This window comes from Misgurnus anguillicaudatus, chromosome 12 (assembly GCF_027580225.2).
Source record: "Misgurnus anguillicaudatus chromosome 12, ASM2758022v2, whole genome shotgun sequence".
Classification (NCBI taxonomy): Eukaryota; Metazoa; Chordata; class Actinopteri; order Cypriniformes; family Cobitidae; genus Misgurnus; species Misgurnus anguillicaudatus.
In genome coordinates, this window is record NC_073348.2 from 29,609,692 (window position 1) to 29,629,714 (window position 20,023).

Below are 20,023 nucleotides of genomic sequence, written 5' to 3' on the forward strand. Positions count from 1 at the left end.
AAATCCAGATAATTTACTCACCACCATGTCATCCAAAATGTTGTTGTCTTTCTTTGTTCAGTCGAGAAGAAATTATGTTTTTTGAGGAAAACATTGCAGGATTTTTCTCATTTTAATAGACTTTAATAGACACCAACAATTAACACTTAACTCAACACGTAAAAGTTTTTTTTCAACAGAGTTTCAAAGGACTATAAACAATCCCAAACGAGGCATAAGGGTCTTATCTAGCAAAACGATTGAAGAAAAATAACAAATATACACTTTTAAAGCACAACTTCTCATCTAGATCTGGTCGTGATGCGCCAGCGTGACCCCACGTAATACGTCATGATGTCAAGAGGTCACAGAAGACGAACGCGAAACTCCGCCCCAGTGTTTACAAGTGTGTTGAAAGAGGACCGTTCCTACGTTGTAGTATGTCAACTGATACTAATTAATGTCTTTGTGTCAGTTTATTGTTTACAATGGTCCGCAAATGTGCGTTTTATATATGTAACACGTGACCTCCCTACGTCACTACGCATTTACGTTATGTTGCGCTGGACCGGATCTAGACGAGAGGTTGTGCTTTAAAAGTGTTTATTTGTTATTTTTCTTGTAAAAAATGACAATCGTTTTGCTAGATAAGACCCTTATGCCTCGTTTGGGATTGTTTATAATCCTTTGAAACTCCGTTGAAAAAAACTGTTACGAGTTAAGTGTTAATTGTTGGTGTCTATTAAAGTCCATTAAAATGAGAAAAATCCTGCAATGTTTTCCTCAAAAAAAACATAATTTCTTCTCGACTGAACAAAGAAAGACATCAACATTTTGGATGACATGGTGGTGAGTAAATTATCTGGATTTTTCTTTTAAGAAAATGGAATATTCCTTTAATAAATTTGTGTTACTGTTACTGTTGGAGTTTTGGCAGCACAAAAGTCATCGGTTTGATTCCCTGGGATCACACATACTGATATATTTGAATCCATCGTAATTCACTTTAAATAGTATGCACTAAATGCATAAAAATGTAAAAAGTATGTAAATATAAAAGAGGCATGCAAAGCCTTAAAGCACTTAAAGACCTTTATTAACCCATTGTTGAGGGTGAGTAAATCATGGGGTAATTTTTATATTTGGCCGGAGTATTCCTTTAAAGGGATAGTTCACCCAAAATGAAAATAATGTCATTAATGACTCACCCTCATGTCGTTCCAAACTTGTAAGACCTTTGTTCATCTTCAGAACACAGTTCAAGATGTTTTATATTTAGTCCGAGAGCTTGTTGACCCTTCATTGAAAATCTATGTACGGTATACTGTCCATATCCAGAAAGGTAATAAAAACATCATCAAAGTAGTCCATGTGACATCAGTGGGTCAGTTAGAATGTGTTGAAGCATCGAAAATACATTTTGGTCCAAAAATAACAAAAATTACGACTTTATTCAGCATTGTCTTTACTTCCGCGTCTGCTGTGAAGCGCATGCATGAGTTTCAAGTCACGTGACTGCAGTGAGGCGGATGACGTGTTATCCTCATACATGTTTGCGAAGTTTTTTTTCTTATAGCGTGCGTCTCCCTCAGACTGTAAACGAAGCCAGGGCGCACACAAAAAACAAACAAAAAAAAACCCAGCTGGGGCGCACCAGATAACACGTCAACCGCGTTGTACGTCATCCGTGTCATGGCAGTCACGTGACTTTAGTTTTGGGCATGCGCTTCACAAAAGACGTGGAAGGGAAGACAATGCTGAATAAAGTCGTAATTTTTGTTCTTTTTTGACCAAAATGTATTTTCGATGCTTCAGCACATTCTAACTGACCCACTGATGTCACATGGACTACTTTGATGATGTTTTTATTTCATTTTTGGACATGGACAGTACACCGTTACTAGATTCTCAATAAAGGGTCAACAAGCTCTCGGACCAAATATAAAACATCCCAAACTGTGTTCTGAAGATGAATGGAGGTCTTACGAGTTTGGAACGACATGAGGGTGATTCATTACATTATTTTAGCCTATCCTTTAAGATTGTTATCATCTGTGTATTTTTCTCTCGAGAAGACCATGCACCAACAATTTTATGGGATCCATGTGCTGTGTGAAAGGGGTTTGATACATGCACATGCATAATGAAGTCTTTTCAGTGCAACCAGTAATTTCAATATATAAACCGGTTGACTCAGCACACTGTGAACACTAAAGTTTCAGGACACGCTGTTCCCTTTTCACCCCGTTCTTTACTATTTTTAATCATTAATTCATTCACATTGTCAGGTGTAATTGATGGAGATGCTGAATATGGGGAAAGTTCACGACCCTATAACTGAAACTTGCAGTAAGCAGTTCGGTTGACTTGTTTTTCCTCTGACTGTGCTCTTCTTACCCCAGAGTCCTAAAACCAAAATGACCTGAAAATGAGGAGGGTGTCCAGATACTGTAGGATGTTTTGGGACAGAGAGCTTCGTTTTCTGAGCGTCAGCATACTCACCACGTTATTACAACTTTGACCATGGAGCTCATGTGTTGTTTGCTAATTATTTTCTGTGAAATTGTACTTCTATTTTAAAATACACAGATGCAGAGAGTCAGTAGGAGGGATGGTGGGTTCTTGCTGTGTGTCCTTTTCTTTTCACTGGACTCATTAGAGCTTATTAGTCACTCATTACACTTAGTTTGCAGGTGGACACAGGACAGAATTGTACTCGGCTGGAGCTCTGATGCTTTTCACCCAGTAACTCAAGTTGTATTTGCTTTTAACTTGTAGTCTAGTATTCCCTATTGAATAAACCAGCATATGTCGTGTTTTATATGCTAGTGCATTGAAAGTTCATTTGTCGACCTGCTTGCTCAGAAGGGGTCAGCAGGAATATGCCTGGGTGTATTGGTCCATCTGGTAAAACAGCCTGTACCAGTATTTTTCAGTAGGAAATTCATAGATTGGCTGTTGGCATGCAGATTCATAAATCCAGTGAAAACACCTTAAATGCATTTGCAATTTAAATTATGTATTTTAATGGAAGTCTAATGCTTAACAAACCTCAACTCAGCGGCTGCTTTGAGATCCACACTGTCCCAGGTGTGAATCCAGGGGATGTCTCTACATTATCGCATTTTATTGGAGATAATGGCATGTCACTGTATGTGTTGCTATGATTAATTGAGCGATTAGCCCGATGCTACTGGCTGTTTTTTTTCTTTAGTGGAGAGAGTACGTGGGAATCCTCCTAATAAGGTTTTTCATGTTGTGTAAGTAAACCTACGCCACAGGCTTATGTAACCCAATGTCATTCTTCCAATCCCTTAATATTTTTTCATCCATTTTCCCTAGATACAGCTGTTTTCTTTTCACATTTCTAAACTGCAGTTAAAGGGATAGTTCACCCAAAAATGAAAATTCTCTCATCATTTCCTCTTCTGACGACATGAAGATGTTTTGATGAATGTTTGTTAACAAACCGTTCATGAGCCCCATTCACCTCCATAGTGTTCTTTTTTTCTACTATAGAAGTGAATGGGGCTCATGATCGGTTTGGTTACAAAAATTCCTCAAGATATCTTTCTTTGTGTTCATAAGAACAAATAAATGTATACAAGTTTTTAACAACATGAGGGTGAAAAAAATATGACAGAATTTTCATTTTTGAGTGAGCTATCCGTTTAATTAGTGTTTTATGTAAGGAATAATTGACGACATGCCGTTGAATTATTAGAAAAATAATGCACACCCGGTGGTGATGCGGCCACGACACGAAGCGGAGTGGCCATTACACCTTGGGTGTACATTTTTTTTTCAATAATTTAATGGCCCGGAGTCAATTATTCCACGAATACTACGGTTACCACACCTAAAGACATCAATCACATTATATATTTAAAGGGATTTTTCTGGTTTTTGTACTTAAATCGTTATTGTGAGTAGGACTATTTCTTCTGCGTCTCATCCAACGGCTCTTTTGCTTGTTCCAAAATGTCATTTTAAAGCTGGCAATGGAGGCTTGAGCCGTTGATAGCATTCTAAGGGGCCAATCACACCAAAAGCGTTTATGGCAGTTGCAGGCGCCTTTTTTGAATGATATTCTATGGGCAGGGAGCGTTTACGCGCTGTTTATGCGCGCCGAGCGCCTTGCGGTTTTTGCCGCCAGCCGCCGCATGCGCTTTTGAAGAAGCGCTGAGAGCAGAGAAGCCCAACTTCATTCACGTCTTTCTATTGTCCAATCGAATTAGGGGAGAGGCCGGCCTTGCGTTGTGGTGAGGGAAGTTTACAGTTGCTTTGAAGAACCAAACTCCACTCGCTCACTCTCTTCTGTGTGTTTGTGCACCTCTCACCCTCAAACAAGGTCAGAGCAAGCACCCTCTTTTTAAAGTTTCTGCTAATATGACAGCAAAAGAACGCTCACGCTTCAACATTTGATTGACAAGACAGCTGACTCGGTGGTTGCCTAGCAATATAAAAAGCCGCGTCGCACTGCTCTTTTTTTAAAGAGAGAGAGAGAGAGAGAGCGAGAGAGAGAGAGAGCGAGAGAGAGAGGGCGAGTGAGAGAGAGATTGTGTGAACGAGGCTACCTCTGTGCATCTCTAAACAGCGCTGTTATTGCCTCAGAAAATCGTCTGTCATGTTGTTTTTGTTAGTCCGTTATTACAGTTAACTATGCGAAGTGATATGGAAATGTAATGCGGTCAAGTAGAGGAACTACGTTCGCTATGCGTTTCCCAGAAAATAATTGCATACCTCAGAACGTTCATCAGCCAATCAGATTCAAGCATTCAACGGACCAGTAGTATAAATTGAGAAAATTACTGTACTATAGACATTGTGTACTACAGTATACACTCCAATTTAAACGAAAATAACAAAACAGGTTTATTTGGAGACATCATCCTCTCATAGTGGAAAATGGCTTTAGTTTCTTAGTTAAAAAACATCACAGAGGAAGTTTAACTGGACTTGAAAGTCAAACTCAGAAGAGTTAATTATTAGTTCTGGTCAAGGAGTCACTTTCTTTGCATCCCACTTGAGAAATCTTCCTGACCCTTTAATGTAATTCCCAAGAGGAGACTCATATCTAATTGGCATTTACCACTGTAATTAAATCAAATTTCTAATTAATTTTCAGTCTGCTGCGCTTTATGAGTTTAACACCAGCAGTTCAGCCTCAAGAGGCGGTCTGTCCTTTTAACACTGTCCACAGAGAAAATCAGGATTGATTCTCCAGACACGTTTCTATCATTTTTACCCTGCAGCTGAAATTTGACCATGAAGTCACTTCTAATATAAGTGTTTAATAATTACCACTTATTTTGTGTATTTGATGTAATTCAATATGTTTGCGTGGTTTATGGTTCAATAAACACATTATGTTCTACATACCGTACATTATTGTTGCTTTTCTATGCCCTGCCTCTCTGAAACTCAATCGTTCTGAAAGGCGCAGTGTGCTCTGATTGGCCAGTGAGTTGCGATTGGCAGAATACTTCCAGGGCCTGGAAATGTGACGCTCCTTACCATATTTAAAAGATCAGCTTTCAATGCAGTGCTGACAGGAGTTACTTTACTACCTTATCGACACTTTGGGATTTGTAACTTTGCATATCATTAACATGTACTAGCACACACTTACACACCAAAGAAAATGTAAAATCATGATTTGGAAAATAGGTGCTCTTTAATATATTGTTTTCCCAATTTATTGATATTTGGAGATAAATATGTATGTATGTTAATAAAGCATACTGTATATAAAACGATCGATTGGCACACCCATTCAAAAAGCCCATGACACATTTACAGACCCTTTGCTCCAAACCCCTTGAATGCTATTTGTAGGTTAAGATCCTTCTTCCTTTGTTTACATACAGGCCAAAGTTTATGACACATAGAGGAAGATGTGTATCTCTCCCAGCCTACACCACAGAGTGATGATGCTTTACTGTAATGTCATTATATAGCACAGACTGGATGTGCAGGGATGTTCAGGCTGTCCTGCTAAAGGCATGCTGAAATATTAATGCCGACTGGAGGGGGTTTAAAGCAGGTATGCTTCATTCTGATACTAGTGCAGAAAGGAAAACAGGTCTCCTGGAGACATTACTGATGCTGCAGGTCTGAGATAGACCAGACTTGAAAAACACTTTTTCTGGATTTTTTCCTGACAAACCCAGTGTGATAGATGAAGATGTGTTGATGCAGTTTCTTCATCTTCCACCCTTGTTTTGAATCACCTCATTTATTAATTCTTAAATTTAATAATCATGAATGACTAGTGATGGTGCTCTGTGATAGAGATTTGTGTTGTTAAAATTTTGACTTTATTTAACATAGACTGCCATTCGTTGTTTGGTATGAAAGAAAGTTAAAGCCACTAAGGAAGATCCTTGCAAGCAGTCTTTTGAATTATGTCATGTCAAATGGGACAACGTTTGGCATTATGCAAGCACAGGTGATAGGACAAGGAGATCAGTGATTCCTTGTAGTTGCAACACGCATTCGGAAAAGCGAGGTGCTAGAGAGCACTATCCGTTTGAATGCAAAATACAATTTTACCACTAGATGGGGGTAAATCCTACTTATTGTCCCTTTAAGTGCTATCATTGGGTCTTCAGTGCTTCTATCAACCTAGAAAATGTGAAAAAGGTCAACCCAGTAACTTAATTTTGGTAAACTAATCTCTGCAAGCATGTGAAAAACTAGGTCATTGAAATTTGGCCCTCCTTATGATGTCATAAGGAGATCTTATTATAATAATACCGCCTCTTAATCTGCACTATCCAACCACGGCACAGCCATTTAGTGCAGAGAGAAAGAGACAGTGTTTGAATTTCATTAGCTCATTTGCATTTTAAAGGATACCCCCAAAACGCTTTTTTTGCTCACACCTACAAAGTGTCAATCTTAACATGTTATAATAAATTATCTATATGTTATTTTGAGCTAAAACTTCACATGTGTACTCTGGGGACACCAAATATTTATTTTACATTTAAAAAAAAGTCTTGTGACATGGCCCCTTTAAAACCATCCAAAGGATGCAGCCTCTGAAAGTCGCATTCTTCAAAGGGTGCAGTCTTCGAAGGATCCAGCCTTCTCATTTCAGTTAGCTTTGTAGACTCCAGACAGAGTTCCCCCTTTGAAGGGCACAACCTTCGAAGGATCCAGCCTTCAAATTGGGACACTGATAATGATAAAGCAGAGCAAAGTAGTCCCTATTCTTTCAAATAGCTCTCGTGGAGCACAGCAGCACTCAAAACACACCTCATTCTGCCCACGGTCCGCAGATCAAGCACCAGCGCAGTGCTGCTCGTCTGACTGACTGATTAATTGCGTGAAATTATTTGAATGCATTTATGATTCGTTAATCGCATGCGTTAATGAGTTATCATTGACAGCCCTAGTTTTAACATTAAATTAAGTTATAAAAGTTAGTTCAGGATGAGCCCAAACATTTAGTCCTGTCAATCATCATTAAGAGCTTATAAGAGCTTACTGTATGTGCTCCTGTATAGCTCAGTGGTAGAGCATTGCGTTAGTAGTGCAAAAGGTCATGGGTTTGAACCCATACTGATAAAATGTATACATTGTCATGCAAGTCGCTTTGGAAAAAAGCATCTGCCAAATGCATAATGTTAGGGGCTACTGATCTGTACCGTATAGCTTATTATAGTAAAAAAATGAGAAGATCATCATTCGCATGGATTGCTTTTAATATTTTGTTGACCCAAGCCAGATTTAATTTCTTCATGCCAGCCAATCCGAAAGACTATTCACTTTCTGAACATTAACCGTGCCGTCAGTTTACATTACAGCTGATGCGCACTCAGACTGTCATGCACAGTTGAGTAGATTCTTAAAATAGAATGACCTTAAAGGATTAGTCCGTTTTCTTAAAAGAAAAATCCAGATAATTTACTCACCACCATGTCATCCAAAATGTTGATGTCTTTCTTTGTTCAGTCGAGAAGAAATTATGTTTTTTGAAGAAAACATTGCAGAATTTACTTTAATAGAACCCAACATTTAATACTTAACTCAACACTTAACAGTTTTTTTCAAAGTTTCAAAGGACTATAAACAATCCCAAACGAGGCATAAGGGTCTTATCTAGCAAAACGATTGTCATTTTTGACAAGAAAAATAACAAATATACACTTTTAAAGCACAACTTCTCGTTGTGTAGATCCGGTCATGATGCGCCAGCGTGTCCCCACGCAATACGTCATGACGTCAAGAGGTCACAGAGGACGAACGCGAAACTCCGCCCCAGTGTTTACAAGCGTCTTGAAAGGGGACCGTTCCTATGTTGTTGTATGTCAACTGATACTAATTAATGTCTTTGTGGCAGTTTATTGTTTACAATGGTCCGCAAATGTGCGTTTTATATATGTAACACGTGACCTCCCTACGTCACTACGCATTTACGTTAGGTCGCGCTGGACCGGACCTTGACGAAAAGTTGTGGTTTAAAAGTATATATTTTTTATTTTTCTTGTCAAAAATGACAATCGTTTCGCTAGATAAGACCCTTATGCCTCGTTTGGGATTGTTTATAGTCCTTTGAAACTCTGTTGAAAAAAACTGTTGTGTTGAGTTAAGTATTAAAGGAACAATATGTAAGAAATTGATATCAATTAATCATAAAATGGCCCTGATATGTCACTAGACATTAAAAAAACATTTTCATTTTAAATACTTATATCACTGATAACAGTGGCCAGAATATTGTCATTTAAAAAGTGGAGTTGCAGCCCTCAACTGATGTTTATGTTGTCATTTTGTGTATTGGCCACCAATTGTGTGATTGCAGTACCAGTTTTAGCCACAAGTTTTGTGATTGCAATACCAGTTTTGGCCACAATCCTACATACTGTTCCTTTAAATGTTGGGTTCTATTAAAGTCCATTAAAATTAGAAAAATTCTGGAATGTTTTCCTCAAAAAACATAATTTCTTCTGGACTGAACAAAGAAAGACATCAACATTTTGGAGTAAATTATCTGGAATTTTCTTTTAAGAAAATGGAATATTCCTTTAAGATACATTTTGTGTAGTCTATACGTGCAGAATGCTCAACAGATGTATTTTATATTATTGTGTATCATGTTTAAAAAAAACTAATCACTGTGATATGGAAAGATTTGACAATATCATCCATTCTTTTTTTATGGAAAAATATACATTGCAAAGGTTTGGGATGACATTAGGAGATGATTAATCCTTCAATATCACAGAGAGTTTATTTTTTGTATTTTATATGCATGAGGTTTTGTGGTGACAGGGGAAATCCGGTGTGTGTGGTTTTGTATTCAAGTTCTTTCCTACGGCCTCATTGCCAGTTTGCACATAGTACACACACATGCACAGGCCAGTGTGCCATCTGTACCTCCCATAGGGTTTACTGAAAACCCACTCACTACAGTTTATTTGACTATGGATTCGTGTTCATTAGATTTAGAATGAAGAAAGCACAGCATCCTGTGTAGCTGTGATCACAAGTTTGAGGTGGATTTCACACTCTGCTATTTTTAGTATCGTTTCTTCTAATTCGTTTGGCGGATAGGTAACTTCCACATGCCAACATCTAATTTGAGCTTCTCACAATGACAGCATGATAAAAGAAAAGTTCATTTAAAAATGGAAATTTCAGGGGTAAATATGTATGGATCACAAATGTACCTTTGCACTTCACGTAATAAAAAACAAAGCATTTAGCAACTGTCAAACTGTTAAGTTTGTGTCTTACTGATGTGCTGAGGAAATTAAATGAATGAATTCGCAACCCAAAAGCAGCTTTTGCATCCTTTAATATTTCTGCCTATTTTGGGTGGTCAATCCCTTTAATATTTTCACCTGGACATGGATCATGGTTTACAGTAAAAATTCACCCACATCCTCAAGAAGCACTTGGGCACACAGCCATCGTGCATTCTGTCTGGGTTTGGCAGTTTGCTGTAGAGGCTTGTAAACCACCCTTTTATCTCAGATTCATCTCCTTGAGTTGTTGTGGTAATTTGTTAGTTATCACATCTGCCGTCTTGATCTGAGCTGATGTTTATATATACCCTCTGCTTGGCTTTGCAAAGATGCATCAGAAGCTTAGCAAATTGGAAAACTTATGGATATGTTGTGTTTTAGATGCTGGCCTGCACATGCTGGTGTCATCACAAAGGTGCTTACAGTATATCATATACCATAGGATAGCTTTGTGTGCAAAAATGTGCTAAAATCTTTAAGATTTCTTAGATTTCAGATAGAGGGGAGCATTGTCAGTGACTTGAGCCGACATGATTCGACAGCAAAACTGGTAGAGCACTGCATTAGCATTAGGTTTGATCTCAGGAAACACACATACTTATCAAAAAGTTTGGATGTGCTGTAAATCACTTTGGAATAAAGCATCTGGCAAGTACATAACGTATCTAAATTGAAATATAAACATTTTTCTTAAAGAACTATTGTTAATTCTAGCAGGATTTCCTTTAATAAACCAGGTTTAAAGGTGCAATGTGTGACTTTTAAAAGAATCTCTATAGAAGTTATAAAACTATATTATCAGTGGTGTATAAAGACCTTACAAAATGAACTGTAATGTTTATATTACGCTAAAATGAACTGTTTTAATTTACATACACTGCAAAAAATGACTTTCTTACTTAGTATTTTTGTCTTGTTTTCAGCAAAAATATCTAAAAATTCTTAAATCAAGATGTATTTTCTTGATAAGAAAAATTACCCAAGAAAATAATACTAGTTTTTAGACAAAAAAATATACAATTTAAGTGAATTTGTGCTTAAAACAAGAAAAATATCTGCCAATGGGGTGAGAAAATTTTACTTGAATTAAGTGTTTAAGAAAAACGAAATCTTATTTGACAATTTTTTTTCTCACCCCATTGGCAGATAATTTAGGACAATTTCACTTAAATTGTATATTATTTGTCTTAAAACTAGACTTATTTACTTAGGTCATTTTGCTTATCAAGAAAAAGCTTCTTAATTTAAGAATTTTTTTATATTTCTACTGAAAACAAGACAAAAATCAAAGTAAGAAAGTCATTTTTTGCAGTGTACACCACAGGTCTCCTTACATAAAGTCGGCATCATGTTTCTATAGTAGCCCTAAACTCTTCTATAGTTTGCATTTTGGTGCTACGTTGTCTCATACAATGACGTGTTTGTCCTGTGGGGGCTACCGTAGCTTCAGGGGTGAGCTGTGGACTGAGCCGTCGGTTGCAATTTACAGTCTTACCACTAGATGCCACTAAAAGTCCCACACTGCACATTTAAGAGACTATCCTAGTTGATAATCTTGTATGGTTATGCTAGTTTACTAACCAAAATTCATGTGGGTGAAAGGCAGCTGATCTTTTAGCATGAAAATTAAATGTGGTTTCTTTTTACCATCTCTCGGACATGGGTGGGTTTCTTCAAAGGCTCCCAATTTTGAGCGGAGAGCTGGGATGATTCCGTTTTTGTGAAGGACTTTCGATCAGGTTCAGGGCGATCCTTAAAGCATACCGGACATACAGCTGTTTGCCCTAGGGCGATACTTCCGGGTATTTATAAGTTGCAGAAGAGCTTAATTAACGAGTTAACTCGCCAAGGACGGGGAAAGATTTAAAAGAAAACGCTTCTTTGCCAATGACAAGTTTTTACGGCAATCCATATTTCGCTATTATCCACTAGATGACACTCTTGCACAACTTATAAAACACTGAAGCATTCACTCATTCTGAATCTGTTCTCTAACAAAAGTCCTTTACGAAAATACTATTATTTCAGCTTTTTGCTCAAAATTTTGTATTTTTGAAGAAACCTAACCATATTTGAGAGAACAAATTAAGGTAGAATGAAACTTTTTTGTTTGTTTGAAAGCAGGTGGTCTGTTCTTTTATTTGATTTATTGTATGTTTATTTATTTATTGTATGTTTATATAATTTCTGAAAGGCACTTTTCGTTTTGTGAAAATCATAAAAAATGCTCGCGCTGGCTAAAAAAAAGCTGGCAGGGAAAGAGTTAATACTGTAGCTGTTTTATGGACTGAGATTTGTATACACATGGGTGAAAATAATTAGTGTTATCTCATCACATCTATCATGTTAGTACTTGCATGTATTGTTTTCAAACACGACTAGTTAACATGTTAGAGGAGTTGCATTAAAATTGATGACATTCTACGGAGATGTCTTTTACCTTTAAAGAGAAACTAAACCCTAAACCAACTTTTTTAGTTAATGATATGTAAGAATGGGGCTTTATTAGTTCTGTTCATTGATTTGAATAACTTTTTTGACATTTGGGTATAAAGTGTTTCAATGCTACAATATATGGTGTAAAAAATGCTGCCCTCTTCAGGTTGAACGGTGGTTACTCCAGTTGAATTTTCCTCTTGGATGTTGCGGTACTATGTGACGTAAGCAGTACGGCGGTTCAAGCTCACCACACCCTTGGTACGAGCTCAGTTCGTCCCCTCTATCTCCTTTGGGATCTACCCACTTTTCTTGCATTTTTCAAATATTGCCAATGGGTGGAGTCAGGCTCCGACCAGAGGTTTTATTGGGTGATTCTCACGAAAACTTGCTTTTAAAAATGTCAAGCATGAAAATGTAAAAATTGCTTAAATTTACTTTTTTCCCACCAGACATTGAAAAACAAAGTCTGGAGTAAATGGGAACATTAATTTAAAAACTTTTACTTATCATTTAACACTTTTTGTAACATAATTTAAAAAATTAGTCTTAAAAAATCTCATTACCGCAACAGTCAGAAAACATCAACACTGACATAATTTCAAAATGACATGACAAACCTGAAAGAACATAATTTGGAGATTCTGCACATGCATTTAAAATCAAAGTATTATGCTTATTTTAAAAATTAGTCTTAAAAAATCTCATTACCGCAACAGTCAGAAAACATCAACACTGACATAATTTCAAAATGACATGACAAACCTGAAAGAACATAATTTGGAGATTCTGCACATGCATTTAAAATCAAAGTATTATGCTTATTTTAAAAATTAGTCTTAAAAAATCTCATTACCGCAACAGTCAGAAAACATCAACACTGACATAATTTCAAAATGACATGACAAACCTGAAAGAACATAATTTGGAAATTCTGCACATGCATTTAAAATCAAAGTATTATGCTTATTTTAAAAATTAGTCTTAAAAAATCTCATTACCGCAACAGTCAGAAAACATCAACACTGACATAATTTCAAAATGACATGACAAACCTGAAAGAACATAATTTGGAGATTCTGCACATGCATTTAAAATCAAAGTATTATGCTTCTATTAATTAAATTAACATTTAATAAGCATCTGTTGCGGTAATGATAATCAAAATGTCGTGTAAGCATTCTGACAAGACAATATTTCAAATTAACTGTAAAAAAATGATCTTACCTGGTAGCCATCTTGAAGTAACTGGTCCATGTGCTTGGTCACTCAAAATCAAACTTTATTAAAATTCTGTATGTGTGCTTAAACTGTTCTCAAAAAGTGTTGCGGAGGATGAGAACATCAGGCATGGACACATAATTTTCCTAATTTTTCTTCATTATTACTATACATGAATATTCAGTAAATATTTTTTCTGTCATCTAAAGTAGTCTAGCAAAACATCCATTTATTTTTTTCTTAATATTTTTGTGTTAATTTGATTAAATTACAACATAACGCATGTTCCAACACAGCCGGACACATTGCGGTAATGAGAATTTCAGCAGAAAATGAGATGAAATTTACAATTATAAATTCTTATGTTGAAATCACACATTGTGCAAGGTAGAACACAGTATTGTGTTAATTCTGATGCTTTTTAAAGTTACTATATTACACATTTTAAAGCTAAAATGATTAGTGCCGTGGTGTTTCAATGGTTTCGTGAGAATCACCCAGTTACTCTTTAAACAATGTACGTCTAATAAAACTTGGCCTTGTAAAAGAAGCCAAGCAGTTTGTGGTTTATTTGTCATGACATGGTTTTTAGCCTTTTTAGCTGAATCTTTACATACAAAATGTAAGCATTAAAATGATTGTTAATATAAATCTATTCATTAATAAGCAGCACTTCTCTTTATGGAATTTCTTGAGCTGTCCGGATCCAGGATGCAGCTGAGATCTAACCGCCGCTTGCATCCTCACCACGTGCACACGCGTGTTTATTGATGTGTGAGCGTGTGTTCATGCTGTAGGCGCACTCCTCCTGCTCACCCAGGAGTGAAGATTCCCTCGCACTCTGCCTGTGCTTTCTCTCTCTCTCTCTCTACGTCAGCACTCATGGCACGAGTGCAGCTCGCCCGTTGCGTGAGGAATGTCTCCTATAGCAAGGAACCCTGACTGTTTCAATCCGATGCTCTGCCACTGTAAGGTCGCGTGTCATGCAAACACCCTGTCTCTGATGTTTGGTTGCAAGGTAGGCTTATACACTTATTACATTTTGCAGGAAAGACAGTGTAGTGGTTTTGTTGGCAAAAATTATGCCTCAGCACTTTTGTAAGCTCTAGGAGTGCTGTCTTCGTGCAAGTTAAGGAAGTATGGGAAGCAGCGTGACACCTGGCATTTTCATAAGATATTGAATGTGATGTTTAGTGTCAATTCTAACTATAGTGCTGTAGGTGATGGGATGGATTTTACATTTGTTACTTTGGGAAGGCAGGAACGTCTTTATATGCCTAAAATTTCTCCCCTGATCTAAATATTTAAAGGCACTGTTGTTGTATGATGTGTGGTCAGGCACATAATGCCAGGGCGGTAGTTGTGTTATAATTGTTTGTTTGGTTTATGTTGTTATGTTGTTGTTTGGCAGAGTCAGACAGCAACGCAGTCATTTGTAACATGATGCCACTCACGTGTGTTTATTTACTGCATATATGCAATGGAAACATGCAGGTTTGTGCCTTTTATTTAAAATAAAATGTTGGCTCGCCTGAGTGTATTGAAAGTGCCCAATGTATCCTAATGCATCTTAGATGCTTAAATGCTTTTTCTCCACACAGAGGCACATATCAGGAACCATCATCATATTCATAATTTCATACCCAAATAAATATTATTACAATTGCAATCATGGTAGTGCATTGCATTAGCTGCGCAAGGGGCATAGGTTTAATGCTATACTGATATAAAAGTATAATTTGTAATGCACTATAAGTCACTTTAGATAAAAAGCATCTATGAGATGCATCAAGGTAACTGAAGTTAAAGAGGAAGTTTTGCACAATAAGCATTGTTCGGTGTATCTTTCATATGTGGTTTTGTGTGTGACAGAATGGAAGGTGACATCAGATCGTACAGTAAGTGTAGTGGTGGGGGGGATTTGTTCTTGCAGTGTAAGCAGTCACATGTCTTTACTGCTTGAACACTAAATTATGCCTTGTTTAAATCTGAACATTGTGTAATATTTGACCAGAAGGGTTTGGCTCAGAGCTGAGTTTTCTTCATTATTATCATGATTTATCTGAGAATATTATCATTAGATATACAGTATGTTACTTTTTTATTTTTTATTTGACATCATTACCCAGCTGATCTCATGCTAGGACGCGTTCAACAGCCATTTTGATTGGCTCGCAACCAAATCGCCCAAATGGACTTTGTTGTTCAAATGGAATTAGGCATAACTGTGAAAATGAAAGTGTTGTTTGTTTGTCCATGAGTCTATAGTAATAGTCAGACGTCTGCTGGGTATTTAAGGAATTTGATTTATAAAAATTTAAGGAATTTTTTGATGCAATGTCAAACAGTAGATAGAAGCTGGGGTATCTTCCTGGCTAACTATAAAAAATGCATTATTGATATATTTAGTTTTATAAATACATGAAGCGTTTCCCAATCTTCTATCTTTGACCCCCCCCTCCAATACATATACTATTTTTTCTGGACTATAAGTCACACTTTTTTCATAGTTCGGCAGGTCCTGAAACAGTCAGGTGCAACTTATACGTCAAAATGAATTCATATGAAGGAAAACCATTACCGTCTACAGCCGCGAGAGTCCGCTCTATGCTGCTCCTGTATTTATGTGATTCAATGGATTCAGTGATGCAAAATGTCTTCGGGACCTTTTTGAACTTGATTTGGTTTGTCATGTTAATTTAGCCTATTCAGCCCGTCAGGTATTCTAAATGCTATTGTGTATCGTGTAAATAACTGTTTATGTTACTTTAAAGTCAGCATGAAACGGAAGTAGCGATTGCCTTATTTTCCCCGTGGTGACGTATATCCGAATGACACGGCTTTTGAGATGAAATAAGGCAGGGATGGATTTGAATTAGTCCATCGAGATCTGATTGGATCTTTTGAAGTTGGGTCGTGTTGCTAATTGCTAATCGTAGCAATCTTCCCCCGGACCCCGCCCACCTGCCATCCTTATGACTGGAAGTGGAGAGGGAGATCGTTTTGAGGAGGGGAGGAGATTTGCATTTTTGATTAAAGATTATAAGCACACACAATTTTTTTTTAAATAACGGAGCTCACAGATAAGCAGTGATGGGAGTAACTGTAATTCCACTACTTTTATCAGTAACGAGTATGTAACGAAGTATTTTTTAAATCAAGTAACGCAATTACAATTACTGAAATTTAAATGAGTTCGTTACTCGCGTTACTCTATTTTGTAAAAAAATAACACTTACAGACAAGACATTTCTGATTTACGTCGCATGACCGTGGTGGGCGGCGCAATGAATCATTAAACTTCATCATAGTTGACAGTGCGTATAGAATGAACATGAAAAATCTAAACGGGACAACATACCTTTATTTAAAAATTGTGCGCAAGTCATAATCCATCCGGTCTAATAAAACTCAGTATGTGTGAATGCGCATTAAGTTTCAGTTTTGGTTTCACTTGCTCCGTATCCGACAAAATCATCCACGTACTCCGTCTTCTGATTAAATATCTTCCTTTAATCCTGAGTATCATTTAAATCCAACAGAAAACATATACAAACAATATATGACCAAAGAGCGCACTACCACCGCAAGCTTCACACACTGTGTCCCAATTCCATGGCCGCGCCCTGCTAAGCATGCGACCTAAAAAGGTGAGCACTCGGTCTTTCAAGGTGGAAGCCTCAGAAGTTCGCGAAGAGAACTGAAATGAGGCGTCTAACCTTCGGAGGACCCATAATTTGCGTCACCTGCTGCACGCGCCTGTTAGCAGCACACAGCGGAGACGTTTCTTATAAATATGGAATCAGAAAAATTATTATTTATTTTAGAAAATATGACATGTTGACTCAATTGTCTCCAAATTTTTAAAGAGACACTACACAATTTTAACACATTATATATTTTTGTAAACACACAGAATATTTGTCTAAATGGTCTAAATGACATACAAAAATAAACTAAGCTTACATATTAAGATAATGTCAAACAAAAATATTCAAAGGTTGAATCTAAAGCAAAATAGGCTCCTACAGTATGTGATATATTAATCTTACGTGTAAAATAGCCCATTCTTATAATTTTATTGTTTGACTGTTCAGTACTGTTCATATTTACATTTAAAAAGCAGACATAAAAGTAACTTAAAAGTTACTTTCCCTAGTAACTAATTACTTTTCATATACAGTAACTGGTAGAGTAACTCAATTACTTTTAAAAGAAGTAACTAGTAACTGTAACTAATTACTAATTTTCAGTAACTTGCCCAACACTGCAGATAAGTCATTTGTTAATAATACAACAATATAAATATATATATATATATATATATATAAATATATATAAATATATATATATATATATATATATATATATATATATATATATATATATATATATATATATATATATATATATATATATATATATATATATAGTTTTTCATTTAAATTTCATTGCGACTTTAACATGTACGGACGCCTATTCAGCCTGCAGTTCTGTGCTATTGTTTAGTTGAATAACTTGCCTTTCCAGATTAAGTGTCTGTTTAATAGTCCTGGATTTTGTGAAAACATTTTCTAAATATAGTCCAGTGCGACTTATATGTTTTTTTCCTCTTCAAAAGGCATTTTTGACTGATGCGACTTATACTCCGGAGCGACTTATAGTCGGAAAATATGGTACATCAGATAGATAGATAGATAGATAGATAGATAGTTGCAGAGTTTAGATTGTAAATATAACAGTTATTAATATTAAAAATTTTACATAGAAGATAATTTTAACTACCTTATCTTCACTGTAAAAATTACTGTAGTTATGCAGCTGTTTGCCAGTAACTTACTGTAGATTTAAATGTATGTTGTTTACCGGCAAAAGTTTGTTTAAATTTAAATGAATATTAAACATTAACAATTTTACATTTCAGGTCTTTTGCACGCTCAAGTTTGTTATTTCAAATGTAGGCATTATTTCAAATGTATGCATGCTTATAATGGATGCGATGCGCAGACGGTGCGACGTGCTCGTTTTTTCCAGGCGCGTCCACACCGCATTTAGTTAAAAACATCTCAACTTTTCAGAATGCCACAAGCGCTCCGCAGGTCATGTGACAAGAACCAACCGACGGTTGCTTTTTCAGTGCGGTTTTATAGGTGAAATGTCAACCGCCCCTAAAACTATAAAGTAACAGCCTCATGCAAAGCATTCTGGGAATTAGAAATCCTCATCAACCTTTTTCTGCATTTTTCCTACAGATTTTGGTTTTCAGAATGCTTTACATGGGGTGTTATTTTACTTTTATTCTGCAAAGATAAAGACTTGTTAATGTTTATTTTACTTTGAACAAACTGTTGCTAGTAAATAGCATAAATTTAAATCAACAGTAAGTCACTGGCAAACAGCGTTTAAAAGTGTATGTGTTTTTTTAATAAAATATTTATGTATAATTATTAGTGGAGCATTTTATGCCTCTTCATTTGACCTAAACCATATCAGATCAGACCTGGAAAACATAAGAATGTGATGAAAGCTCATTGTAAAAGGAGACCACCTCTGTGTTATTTCAGTGTTGTTTTAACACATCTTGTGTTGTCCCTTTTATTTATTTGAACTCAAAATCAACACGAAATGACACATAATGTGTCAAAATAACACATAATATGTTAAATTGGTTAACACAAAACAATGTGTTAAAATTAACACATCCCTTCTTAGAGTGTGGTCAATTGCAATATCATGAATATGGCATAACAATTTTTTTATTATGCTGTGTGCCTTGGGAGATCTTCTCATCGTGGTTTGAATTGACACAATTTCTATATTTTTTAGTAAGATCTAGATCTAAGTTGAGATGTGAAGTGGGCGGATCTTGTCATTTGTTCTTAACCCTTTCACTTTCTTCAGGGTAAGTGAACCTTGCAAGCTCTGGGTTTATCAGGCTGCAGAAAAGGGGTCAGTGCACACAGTAGCACAGAGCATTTAGCCATGCCATCTCATATTGCCATCTTCATCTCTGAGAGAGAGATTTTGCATCCAAACAGTTGTATCCAAACAACCTCTGGATCGACAAATTGTGTCTGAAAATCCCACAGCAGACTCTCCTAGAGGTTTTTTCCACCCCTGGGGAATCTACTTACTCCCCACGTTACATTTTTACTACGCTCGCTAGTATGGTTAATCTTAACCGCTGTGTTGTGCTGCTTATGTTTTTATGATTTTTCTGTGCTTTTTCCTGCATGTATTAATGTAAAGCTGCTTTGAAACAATTAAACAGTTGTGAAAAGCGCTTTATAAATATAATTGAATTGAATTGAACTAATGGATCAATACGTCTCCCCTATCACTTAGAAACACATGTAAATATGTCCTTGTGCAAATATATTAACACATTTCGAACCTCCTTTGCCATGCACTACCAGAGCAGATTGCTATTGTATCACATTGTCATACTGCATATGTCAGAAATTAAGTGATAAATTATAATATGTCAATTATTGTGTAATATTTGACAGTTGTTTGGAGGGTGTGAGACGGATTATCACTACATTTAACACATCAAATTTTCTGCATCACATGCTGTAGTGGCTATTTCAGCCTGGCATGTTGTTAATAGTCAATTGTAATCGAGGCTA

General features: G+C 36.3%; 1 protein-coding gene across 33 annotated transcripts in view; it reads left to right on the forward strand.

Annotated features, from left to right (window-relative positions):
- dlg2 (discs, large homolog 2 (Drosophila)) overlaps positions 1-20,023 on the forward strand; it is a 277,202-nt gene that overhangs the window by 78,552 nt on the left and 178,627 nt on the right. The window contains exon 1 of one of the 33 annotated variants that reach the window (XM_055208326.2): positions 14,296-14,412. The exons of the other annotated variants lie outside the window; for them this stretch is intronic. Within the exon in view, the coding sequence (XP_055064301.2) occupies positions 14,311-14,412 (102 nt within the window). The 5' untranslated portion in view covers positions 14,296-14,310. Of the gene's footprint in view, positions 1-14,295; positions 14,413-20,023 lie in introns of those variants that run through there. 33 annotated transcript variants of the gene reach the window in all.